This window comes from Aulonocara sp. 'chitande type north' Nkhata Bay, linkage group LG11 (assembly GCF_057382095.1).
Source record: "Aulonocara sp. 'chitande type north' Nkhata Bay isolate Kocher_YH1m ecotype deep benthic linkage group LG11, A_spYH_male_GT1.1, whole genome shotgun sequence".
Lineage (NCBI taxonomy): Eukaryota > Metazoa > Chordata > Actinopteri > Cichliformes > Cichlidae > Aulonocara > Aulonocara sp. 'chitande type north' Nkhata Bay.
Genome location: NC_141354.1, coordinates 24,553,013 through 24,565,870, shown reverse-complemented (window position 1 = coordinate 24,565,870; position 12,858 = coordinate 24,553,013). Strand labels below are relative to the sequence as shown.

The window sequence follows — 12,858 nt, the reverse complement described above, 5'->3', positions numbered from 1 at the left end:
GATATCTCATGAAAACAGTGATATAAATATTAGCCAAACAAATGAGTTTAAGGACATATTGAAAGGAAAATGAGGACGTAAAACTTTAAAGTCAGTGTGAACAGGTTTTTTTTCTGCCACATCAAGCAGTGAGAGCTCACCTGAGACGGCACCGAGAATGAAGAAGTATATCAGAAATGTTTCCATTTCTAAAGTGGTGTCTTTCACTCTGACTTTTCCTTTACTGATACCAGTACACGAAAGCTAATTTCAATATATGGTGGCATAAGGAAGTAAATGTGTTATTTTGAAAGGTTTAACTTCCTGAACTTGTTAATCTTCAACACAGTTTTCTACTAAATGTTCACCCCCTCATTTTCTTTTTGCACAGTTAACAAGCAATCAAAAATCAAACAAATAAATAAATAACCTGTTTCAGTAAATGTTGTCCTCTATATTTATATGAGTGTTCGGTTTCCCCCCCAAACAACATTTAATAGTAGTAGTAGGAATAGAATAGAATAGTAGAATAGGAAAATATCTCCTATTCCATAAAAGTAGGCTATGGTTTAAAATATGAATAAAAAACAAAATATAATGATGTACAAATCTTCATTTGCACCATTTAAAGTATGATTAAAAAATAAGGTCATTTTGAATTTGATGGCAGCAACACATCTTTAAAAAGTTTTGGCTGTGTAGCATCCCGTCTTCAACAACAGTCTATAAACATCTGGGAAGAGAAGAGACCAGATTCTGAACTTTTTGGAGGGGAATGTGTTCTCATGTTTTCTGACATATGATTCTGCTCAAGAGACCTGGCTCTTATTGCTGTATTTTATACTTCATGACACTCAAAATTTTTTCAGTTGGTGATATATGAAGCTATGTTATTATGGAGTAACATGATGGAGAACATGTGTCAGGTTTTGTATTGTTGATTATCATTTATGCTTAGAAATATCTACTTATATATGCTTAGAGTTTTATAATTAGTTTTAGATTGGTAGAGGTTTGATCCTTGATAGTCTGCAAACTTTGTGTGCATTAGAGAGCACTCTGGGAGCATGGGAGAGGTCGTACCTTCTCTTATTGTTTTATGGTAGGATAAACGTATCTATATCTGTTTTAGTCTAAGTGGCTTTTGTTTAGATGAACTGCTGGACTTCCAGACCAGCAGGTTTAGGGAAGTCATTTATGGGGTCACACTCTGACCCCCCCCCCCCCCCCCCCCCCCCCCCACGCACACACACACACACAAACTTACACAACGCACAGGCAAGGTACTCTTTGTTTGTATGTAGACGTCATATGTTAATGAAGCTATGTATATTCATGTAACCTCAATAAAAGAGCAGTGTTACGGGGGAGCGGACGAGAGCAACTGGGGTCAAGCGAAGGAACGGCGTTTGTCCGGTTCTCTCCCGTGCACGAGAAACATGAAGAACTTTGCCTACTCGTGTCTTGTTTGGCTGTGTAGCAAATTGTCCTTAACGTTCCAGCGAATAGGTTCAAGCTACAAACCTATCAACATGTTTCTGTAAAACATGCATACACCTTTCAGCATTTATGAAGCCAGTTTTAAAGTACTTTGGCCCAGAGAAGAAGGCAGTTTTCCTGGATGATGTTCAGCAATTTTCAGTCACAGTTTTTTCAAATTGATTAATGTCTGCCCATCGTTACTTTAAATAAGTCTGCCTCTCTAAGATGATGTTTTTATACTCAGTTATGTTACTGATGTTCTACAAGCATTTTCTTTTAGTACCGCTCAGATCTTCAACATTTTGATGCCCCTGTCCCAAATTTTGAGGTATCCAATGTAGCTGGATAGGCAAATGTATGACATGAGAGTACTTAGAAAATTTAGTCAGAAGCCTCTCAGCAGTGTTGGAAAATCAACAACCTGTAGATGTCCCAGGGAGTTTTTGCTTAGACCAATGAACAATGAATTAAATACATGAATAACAATCTCCAGTTCAAAGTGTGTCACAATGGGACTTAACTTGGCAATATTTCTTATGTGATAAAAGAGACTGATGTTACTGAGAGATGATTTAGTGAAATGTTACAATAAAACCCAGAGCTTTCATTATCTTAGGCATAAATCTGTCAGGGGAACAAACAAGGACTTCAGTTTTTTGATCATTAAAACTGGAGGAAGTTTTCAGCCATCCAACTTTTAATAGAGTCTAAGTTCCTAAATGACTGTAACTGTTGAATCAGAGGAAAGTCAAAGGGGCAGAGTGACTCTGTAAAAGAAGTGGTAAAATGGTTTCATCGTTGATATCAGCTAACAACGAGGCTGAAGATAAACATTAAAATATTTCATTGAAGTCCATCTAAATTATGTTATGTTGAGGCTTTTTCAAAGGTTTGTATTATATTATATTTAGCTTAAAAACACAAAGTAGAACTATAATTTTTGAAAAAAGCTTAGACGTTGCAGTAAAAGACCACTAAAAATGTTTCAATCATTTCTCTGATATCATGTTGAATATCTACTCGGGTAAAATGACTCAATAATGTCATATATTAAATTTAGAACTTAGTTTAAGCTTTGTTTACAGAGTATCCAAACTCTGTGGTGCCTCCAGCCTCGTCTTTATATTGGTTGATAGGTTTGTAGTTTGAACCTATTCGCTGGAACTTTCAAGACAATTTAATTACACAGCAAAAGCAAGACACGAGTAGGCAAAGTTCTTCGTGTTACTCATGCATGAGGGAGAGAACCACGACAAACGCCGTTCCTTCACTTGACCCCAGTCGCTCTCGTCCACTCCCCCATAACATTGTTCTTTTATTGAGCTCACATGAATATACATAGGTTTATTAACACAAGACATCTACATACACACAAAGATTACCTTGCCTGTGTGTTGTGTAAGTATGTGTGCGTGTGTGTGTGGGGTCAAGATGTGACCCTGTGAAGACTCCCCAAAGCTGGTGCCAGGAGTCTAGCGGTCCATCTAAACAAAAGGCTCTTACACTCAAACAGATATACGTGTGTTTGCTATACCATATATCAGCAAGAGAAGATACGACCTCTCCTAGGAGGTGTGTGATCTATGCCAGAACACTCTGTAGAGGAGTGAACGCACCCCCCTCTTCATGCTACACAGAGTTGCTACAGACCTCCTAAGATGAGACATTCTTTCAATCTACAAATGATTATATACTTCTAAGCATATATGAGTAAATATTTCTAAGCATAAATGACAATGAACAATACAAATCTAACATTGGTAATCAGTAAGACCTAAATGTATAAAAGTTCATTACATTTATTATAGTTTTTTTTTAAATCCAGTTTTCAAACTCTTTTGTACAGAATGTGTTATGCATTATTAGAGATGTACAAAAACAAGAAAGAAAAGTCTCCTGGAGGCCAAGGCAATGCCATCCAAAGTAAGTATCTCGCTAGGCACCATGTTTTTTATGAGTTTTTAGGGTATTTAGAGTAAAACAACCTCAGTTTCAGGTGAATTTAAAAGTAGAAAATTAGAGGTCATCCAGACCTTTATATCTTTGGGTCTTCAGGTCACTTGCTTAGTTTGTGAGAGGTTGTGAGAAACCTTCTTTTGGTTGGTGCAGTAGTGCTGCTGCCAACACAACGTTAAGAGTGATAATACAATTAATTTGGAAAAAAAAAGTTTTTCTACCTGTATTGTTGTATATATATGTGTGTATATGAATGTGGAAAAGACCAAAGACACCAAAGAGATTATGGCAGATTTCAGGAGAAGTCATTCCCAGCATACCCAATTGAACATCTACTGCGCTGCTGTGGCCAAGAAGGCCTAATCTCTCCTCCACTCCACTAAACTCTTGAATAGCTCCATTCATGAGGCTGTCAGAAGACTGAATTCTTTACTACCTCCCACCTACCCCCCAACACACTCTCACACAGTAAAACTTTACAGTACTGCTTTTCTCAGCAGCATAAGGTCTGCAAAACATTTGAAGGCTTTCTGTAATCATCCAGATTTTTACAACATATAGATTGAGTTCACCATTAAAACATACAGGACCACATTTATGAGTGATAAACTGATGCAAGAGCAAGGGCTACAACCTCTGTGTATTTGTTGTATTTATTTTACATTTAATGATCAATAAGAGGCTACAGACAGAAACCTATATCAAAATAATAGCAACTTAAAAAAAACCTTCATATTTATTGTTGTAGGCTAATAATTTATAAACAATCTTCATATGTCCTGTTAAAATATTTTCATAATGACCCCAAAAAATGTTATAACCAACAAACTAACAAAAACAATAACTTTTGTCTTCCTGGAGCAGATAGAGACTTCACAAATGTTTCATCTGCAGGACAAGAAAAGATAGACATTTTTTTTCTAGCAGACAAACACTATAAACTGCATGCGAGTGGGCATTAGCTTTCAGCACTATTGGAAAAATGATAGATTTTTATACAGAGAAAAAAATCTTTCAATCTTTTCCTTATTGTATAAGTATAATGTATAATGATATTCTTTCTTAATAAAGCACAACAGTGAATTTAATACTTACCTTAAAATGGAAATACAGTTCAATTTTTCTTATCATTTGGGGAAGTGTTCTCATACACATGTTCTCCTGGTCAAAAAAAAAGATTTTGATACAGTAATTTTATTTATACTTTCTTTATTTTGTTATTAAAAATGTGAAAGTTAAATGGTCTGTATTTGTATAGCGCTTTACTTAGTCCCTATGGACCCCAAAGCGCTTTACACTACATTCAGACCAATGAATGTAGTGTGATGGCAAGCTACATTGTAGCCACAGCCACCCTGGGGCGCACTGACAGAGGCGAGGCTGCCGGACACTGGCGCCACCGGGCCCTCTGACCACCACCAGTAGGCAACGGGTGAAGTGTCTTGCCCAAGGACACAACGACCGAGACTGTCCGAGCCGGGGCTCGAACCGGCAACCTTCCGATTACAAGACGAACTGCGAACTCTTGAGCCACGATCGCCCCCAATATTTTAAATGTATATTAAAATATTACTCACCTGTATTATGTGTCTGTGGATTTTTGTTGGTTCTAAATATAATAAATGAAGCATTATCAAAGTCTTTCCACAAAGTTACACAAAACTGTAACACTAAACATTTACATTTATTTAAATCCAATTTTAATGACAAATGATAAAGACTTGTTTGTTCAAACAAACAGTGCACTGAAATACTTGCACCTCTGTGGTTATTTCATGAAATGATATGATGTTAAATGAATTACACATAACATTGCTAAGTTAAGAACAAGCATATGCTTATGCTTTTGCTTATGTGTTTAGAAGTGGACTGAGTACACAAATTCCTAGACTAATAAGATCATTAAGAAATGATGCACCTACCTTCGCCTATAAAAGTAGTATCCTACACCACAAGCAACAGCAACGATGGCAAAACATGCGATTACAATTCCAGCGATACAACCTGCGGCACATTCTGATGATTGGTCTGGGGAAGTTCAAATAGAGATAAAATAAAGATGACACAAAGTTGTCTCACCATCTCAAAACTCTCCAATAATTTCTCTCTTTGTTTGATTTCATAATTGAACAGGTTTCAGAGGACTTTTGGTCAGTGCATTACTGTCTTTGTCTGGAGAGCACTTGTATTTGTCAAAATGATGAATGCACTGTGTAGTTTCAGCAAATATTTTGCTGAAGATTAATGTTTTGATAAAGGGTAGTTAAGTGTTAGGATACATTTCCAAAATTTAGTTCATGGAAAATATTAAAACTACAGGAAACGTACATCATTTAAACTATTAGTGGTACCATACTATAGCAGGGCTCTAGAGTGTGGAATGCTCTCCCTCCATGATTGCATTTATTCTTTTAAAAAGCAGCTCAAGACTCATTTATTTAGATTGGCTTTTAATTAGATTTGTGCTGAATGTTTGATTGGGCTGTTTTATACACTCAACAAAAATATAAACGCAACACCTTTGTTACTGTTCCCATTCCCCATGGGATGGACGTAGAGACCTAAAATTCATCCCAGATACACAATATAACCATCCCTCCCAAACAGTGGTCACAAATCAGTCCAAATGTGTGGTAGTGGGCACATCTGCTATATTGAGATAATCCATCCCACCTCACAGGTGTGCCACATCAGGATGCTGATCTGACATCATGAGTAGTGCACAGGTGTACCTCAGACTGCCCACAACAAAAGGCCACCCTGGAATGTGCAGTTTTGTCTCACAGCAAAATGCCACAGATGCCACAAGCAATGAGGGAGCGTGCAATTGGCATGCTGACAGCAGGAATGTCAACCAGATCTGTCGCCCGTGCATTGAATGTTCATTTCTCAACCATAAGCCGTCTCCACAGGCGTTTCAGAGAACATGGCAGCACATCCAACCGGCCTCACAACCGCAGACCTCGTGTAACCACACCAGCCCAGGACCTCCACATCCAGCAGGTTCACCTCCAAGATCGTCTGAGACCAGCCACCCAGACAGCTGCTGGAACAATTGGTTTGCACAACCAAACAATTTCTGCACAAACTGTCAGAAACCGTCTCAGGGAAGCTCAACTGCATGCCCGTCGTCCTCATCGGGGTCTTGACCTGACTCCAGCTCGTCGCCGTAACAGACTTGTGTGGGCAAATGCTCACATTCGATGGCGTCTGGCACGTTGGAGAGGTGTGCGCTTCACGGATGAATCATGGTTCACATTGTTCAGGGCAGATGGCAGCTGAGAATGTCCCAGTTCTTGCATGGCCAGCATACTCACCGGACATGTCACCCATTGAGCATGTTCGGGATGTGCTTGACCGGCGTATACGACAGCGTGTACCAGTTCCCACGAATATCCAACAACCTCGCACAGCCATTGAAGTGGAGTGGACCAACATTCCACAGGCCACAATTGACAATCTGATAGACTCCATGCGACGATGTGTTGCACTGCATGAGGCAAATGGTGGTCACACCAGATACTGACCGGTTCTGGGTCCCCAGACCCCCAATAGCGCAAAAAACTGCACATTCCAGGGTGGCCTTTTGTTGTGGGCAGTCTGAGGTACACCTGTGCACTACTCATGATGTCAGATCAGCATCCTGATGTGGCACACCTGTGAGGTGGGATGGATTATCTCAATATAGCAGATGTGCCCACTACCACACATTTGGACTGATTTGTGACCACTGTTTGGGAGGGATGGTTATATTGTGTATCTGGAATGAATTTTGGGTCTCTACGTCCATCCCATGGGGAATGGGAGCAGTAACAAAGGTGTTGCGTTTATATTTTTGTTGAGTGTATGTATATCTGTTCTTATATTATTGTGAAGCACTTTGTGGTTTTTATCCTGTGACGAGTGCTATATAAATAAATTGAGGTAGATCTGGCAGATTGTGTGGATTTAGAAGAGCAGGTCAAATTGAACCTCTCTGTAAATTTACACCTTACTGCAGTTTGTATGTTCCAGTGATCCTGCGTAAGGGATTCTGACAACATCTATGATAGCAGAATAAGCATTGAACGAAATAAGCATTTGAATAGGATGACTCCAGGACTCACTGGAGAGATTGCCCCTAAGGACCGAACACTATTAAAAATACAGTAGATGAACATGAACAGTTGGATAGAAGTCAAATTTTAAGTGTCTTTAATATTGATATGGATATTTTTTGGGAACTTCAATTTGAAAATGTTCTGGTCCATCTTGAAGGACACCTAATAAAGTAATACACACAATAAATGTGTTCATTGCATTAAAATAAAAAATAAATTGCAATGATTGATTAAATATATTGTTAGTAGTAGTACCAATATTGTACCTCAATATTATATAACCATACGTGTGAACAGTTAGTGTGAACTGAACAGCATGTTACTTACAGTTAACAATCAGAACATATTTAACTCCATCACTGTTGACAGGGTTGCTGATATTACAAAAATATTCTCCTTCGTCTTTCTTCTTCAAAGTGTTAAAAGTCAAAACTCTGTTATTGTCAGAAAGGGTCATGTTGTCAGTCAGGGTCAGTTTGGAGCCATCCTTCATCCAGTTTCTGGTAAAGACTGAGCCAGAAGCCTCACAGGTTAAGCTGACAGAAGTCCCCACAGCTGGCAGGTTTGTTGAAGATTTAAGCAAAATTGAAGCACCTGATATTTTCTCTGTTTGCCAAGAGACAGATTTTTAAGAAAGAAAATGCACATACAATTCTTTACATACAGGTTAGAAACTAAGAGATAAGAGAGTTTTATCTGCTTGCTGGTGATGCATACCTGTATGATCCTGTCTCAAAAAATGTAACGCTAAGTAGTGCTAAATACTAGCATTTTTAATATTATGAACATCCTGATGATATGGTTCTTTAGCTTAACTATGTCGTAGCAATGATGACTCCCAAAGCTATTAAAATTACCTAGTGTTCCTATTAATTCATTATTAATCCCCAATGTACAATTATCCCACGCTGATTGAATATATATTTAAAACAAGTGGATAACAATTTATTTATGCTTTACTTAATTGCAAATAAAAAAATACCCTCAAAAATGTCTTTCTTTCACCCTGAAACCATAAATTAACCAAATAATATTTACTACCTGTCAGCACGTCAGAAATGAACTGAAGACTTTTTTGCCGGCTTGTACAAATTGTGATAATGTTAGGCTAATCGCATAAAGCTCACAATATGTAATGAAATCATAACAAACGTTGTTATCATAACAGCCACATGTTAAACAAAGAAGAATTTATTTAACATGTGGCTGAGAATCCAGAGAGCAAAGAATGCTTGAATCACACACTTTAACAATAAATTAAACTTACCCAGTACAGTGATGGCTGAAGGCTGAGATGTTTGAGATCTCAAAGTTTTGCTGTTAAAGGCCTGACAGCTGCAGTTTCCACTCTGACTCATCTGAACATCCATCAGTCTGAGCTCTGATCCAGTATCAAGCAGCTGATCTCCATTCAGAAACCACTTAAACTGAGCAGGAGGTCTGGATCCAACCGAGCAGGTGAGGCTGATGTCTGACCCCACAGCAAAGTATCCTTGTGGAGGAGATGAGATCAAATTTATATTTTCTGGACCATCTAAATGTAGAGGGGACATAGAAAAGTTACGTTGGGTGGATGAAAAATGTAAAAGAATATTACATTCAGTTTCTCTTGTGAAATCGTAAAAGTATTTCACACAACTACATTGCTTCATATCATGTCAACAGAAAAAAGATCTCATCCATCTTCTATTCAGCTTATCAGACATATCTAATATTCTGAAATCTAAACAGATGTCTAAACACTCTGATGCTTGTGTGCAGATGTTTTCAGATAAACTACTGAACATTTAGTTTAGTAACTCACAGCTGATGGAGAGGTTTACTGGATCACTGGTAACAGTACTGACAGGGTTGGACACACGACACCTGAATGGTCCCTGGTCAAAGCGGGTCACAGTGATTATAGTCAGATTGGAGCCTCCATCAGTGAGCTGAACTCTGTCACTTGCTGTAACCTCAGAGCTGCCGTTCAACCAGAGGAAAGAGAGAGAGGATCCAGAGGCAGAGCAGGACAGAGAGACAGAACCACTGAACTCAACCAAGTCTGTGCTGCTGGAAGTTACCAACACATTGGAGACTTTCTCTGTGAAAGAAAAACAAAATAGTTTCATTGTTGGCATCAAAAATAGAAAATAAGCATTGAAACAATTACAAATCAATTCCAGCTGAACTATGTCATGTTAAGGAGGATATATTACATACACAACCTAAAAGACAGAATATCAATAATTGAAAGAAATACTGTACCAGTCAAAATCTTGAAATATTTTTATTTGTATAAATAAATGAATCAACTCCCTTTAAGTGACTATTCTGAACAGAAAAAATGAGACAGTTGAGTTCTCAGCTTGTTCTTTGTTGCATGGGGATCAATATTACCTTCAAATAAACCATTCAGTTTCTTACAGCTACTTTTTAAAGGCTTTGATATCACAGTCTTAAGAATAAGATGAAGTATTTCAAGAATGCATTACTGCAGTGAGTAGAGATGTAACAAACATGTGCTAATCATTGCAGGTGTTTTTACATGTTCAATATATTGTAAACATGCTTAAATATTGCAAAAACAATTAAGCTGTTGAATTTCTACATCTGCTCACCGTATATCACCAGAATAGTACGGCCATTCTGGGTTTTTCCAGGTTGTATAATACTAACACCGTATTCTCCAGTGTCATCCAGAGTGAGACTCCTGAGCCCCAAAGACGCAGTAGATGGGAAGAAGGTGATCCTGCCTTCATACTCAGGTTCAGTAATAGTCTCTGAGTTAATCATGGTTATTATAGTCATACTGAAATTAAAACTCCAGTTCACAGATGTAAACGGTTTCTCTGATGGAGTCAGTGTTGTAGTGAACATCACAGTTCCTCCGACAGCTGCATTCAGACGATCATCAGGCAACACACCAGCTCCTTCAGTGAAACCTGCGGGAGAAGAATAGAAAAGTGCTGTTGTTACTCAAACATATAAAACAGTTGATGAATATATAAAGATTAGCATGAAATATAGCAGGTTTGAAGAGTTTGAGTTATTTTCATTAAAGTTTAATGTCAGCTTTTCCAGATAATACTGCACATAATTCTGATCGAGTTTCAGGAATCGCTCAATAATCGCGTGGTTATCAAAACTGTTAACCAGCTGTTGCTTTTGGTGACTTGTTGCTATTCTAAGCCCTTGGCGAACAACCGAAGGAAAATCTGACTTTTTGTAAAGAGACCATAAGTTATACTGAACATCTTAATTTTGAGACTTACTTGCAAATGTCACAAAAACAACAAGAAGCTGTAGTAACGAAGCCATTAATTAAATATCCGTGAAGTGTGCAGTTAGGAATGTTTTACTATCAAACTGACCAAAAATCTACTGACTCAGAATGGTGAATGAAACTCTACTTAACAAGATGCAGTGTCAGTTTCCTGCACAAAGAGAATTGTAGATTGTTTTGTTTTGTTTGTTTGTTTCTGTAATCTGATGCACCAGAAAACTTGCAGGATGCCTCCCTCATGTGGTGCAACTGTGTTAGAGCAAGATATAAAACTTGAATTGTTGCTATAAAGATGTTGATGTCCAGTCACATTAAAAAAATAAATCTCAAACATTTTAATTGATTAGTAGAAAATAAAGCAAGTCTGAAAAGTTCAAGTTATTTTAATCAGAGATTTATTCAAAAAGAAAAAAGAAAAAGAAGAACACTCAGCAGGTTAGTTCAAGAAACAAAACTGACACTGACAGATTCACGTACAACATAATCTAGAAACAGGTAGCCAACAGGGGAGCCAACTGAAGCAACCTGATCAAAGGCTTCCCATATTTCTCCTGTCTCCTCTGTCCTACATCTGAAATCAGTCTTGAGAAAGGTGTCCCAAGTCCTGCATCCGGAGGAGAAAGGAGACACGAACTATAGGGTTTAATTGGAATAGATTTAAACTGAGATTCAGAAGGAAGCACTCAACTTTCTTTTAAATGTCTTTTGTTTCCACTCTTCTCTCTCTATACTCATGAAGAACAAATCAGAGAAGTAAAAAGAGTTAAAGTCGCATGATGAACAATTAACGATCAATGAAGAATGACACAAAGGACGAGGAAAACTACGGATTACTAGAGAAGCCCTGAGAGAATTATAAGGACCATGGCATTGCTCTCCTACTCTCATTTAAAACACTTTTGTACAAACCTGCTTCTTCTCTGATTCATGTTATCTGAGCAGGAAGATTTTTTTCTGTTTATAATATTAAGGTCACATATGATTAAACATAAACTAGAAATGTATTCAACAGATGTCTCAAAAAGTAAAAAACAAACAAACAATAAAAAAAGTAAAACTTTAAAGTCAGTGTGAGTTTTTTCTGCCACATCAAACAGTGAGAGCTCACCTGAGATGGACCCAAAAATGAAGAAGTATATCACAAGTATATGTGTTTCCATTTCTAAAACAGTCCTTAACTCTTTGTCTTTTCCTTTGCTAATACCGGTACATGAATGTTCATTCAATATATGGTGTCATAAGGAAGTAATGTTGTTATTCTGAAAGGTTAAACTTCATGAACTTGTTAATTATTAACAAACCTTTCTACTAAATGTTTGTGTCAGATTCTGTTCAGTCACATTAAGCTTTCCTTCTGTACTGTAACAGCTAGTAACAGGATGTGTCACTTGGAAGAATTCAACATGATTTATTGTCAGAGAGAAATTAATTGATTTATTTTGGCAATTAGGCTCCAATGACCCATCACAGCAGTGATAGAATACAAGACGCTGGTCCACCTTGTCCTTTTCATGCATTGCCTCTCCAAAGGCAATACTGGGTTGTGAAGTTGGAGGTGTTTGTTTGTATGTGTGTGTGTGTTGTGTGTTTGTTTGTTTTGTCTCGCGGTGTATGGGCAGACTGCAAATCAATAAGATTTGAATAAAGTCACCATTGACCATTGACCATGGCGGCTTGGAGGGGTTTTGTGACCAGTTTGAGATGGCCAGCATGTGAGTTACATGAATGAAAATTTGAAAAGCATAAAGACAGAAAAGCACTGAGATTTAAGCACACAAACTGAAGACTGATCGATTCACTCAAAGCAAGCAAAAAGAATGACTGGACTAAAGTAAGGATGTCAGTGTCGACTTTGACAATGTAGGTAAGTAGAAGTAATGTATTAATAGTAATAATAACTTAATAAGTAACAGTAATGTTGATGAAAATAATATCAGTGCCTTCTCACAGAAAAATACAACTTTTGTGCATTTAATCCATCTATCCATCCAGTTGCTTCCGTTTATCTGGGTCCGGGTCGTGGGGGCAGCAGCCTAAGCAGAGGAGCCCAGACCTCCCTCTCCCCAGCCACCTCCT

At 37.8% G+C, this 12,858-nt stretch overlaps 1 protein-coding gene across 1 annotated transcript; it reads right to left on the bottom strand.

Annotated features, from left to right (window-relative positions):
- Positions 1-2,726: 2,726 nt before the first annotated feature.
- Positions 2,727-11,976, bottom strand: LOC147319033 (cell adhesion molecule CEACAM1-like). The gene is made up of 9 exons (XM_086309968.1): positions 11,891-11,976; positions 10,118-10,441; positions 9,322-9,600; positions 8,785-9,051; positions 7,845-8,123; positions 5,340-5,445; positions 4,995-5,026; positions 4,513-4,578; positions 2,727-4,305 (listed from the first exon to the last, which is right to left on the bottom strand). Exons 1-8 carry the CDS (start codon positions 11,940-11,942, stop codon positions 4,532-4,534), a joined length of 1,386 nt encoding a protein of 461 aa, XP_086166094.1. The 5' UTR covers positions 11,943-11,976; the 3' UTR covers positions 2,727-4,305; positions 4,513-4,531.
- Positions 11,977-12,858: the final 882 nt, after the last annotated feature.

What these genes read in the sequence shown, in the direction of transcription:
- LOC147319033 (XM_086309968.1), bottom strand. Translation starts at nt 11,942, where the DNA reads ATGGAAACACATATACTTGTGATATACTTCTTCATTTTTGGGTCCATC. An exon ending in AGTAAACCTCTCCATCAGCT is followed by an intron (nt 9,052 to 9,321) that starts GTGAGTTACTAA and finishes CTCTACATTTAG; the next exon opens with ATGGTCCAGAAAATATAAAT. An exon ending in TACTACTTTTATAGGCGAAG is followed by an intron (nt 5,027 to 5,339) that starts GTAGGTGCATCA and finishes TATTATATTTAG; the next exon opens with AACCAACAAAAATCCACAGA.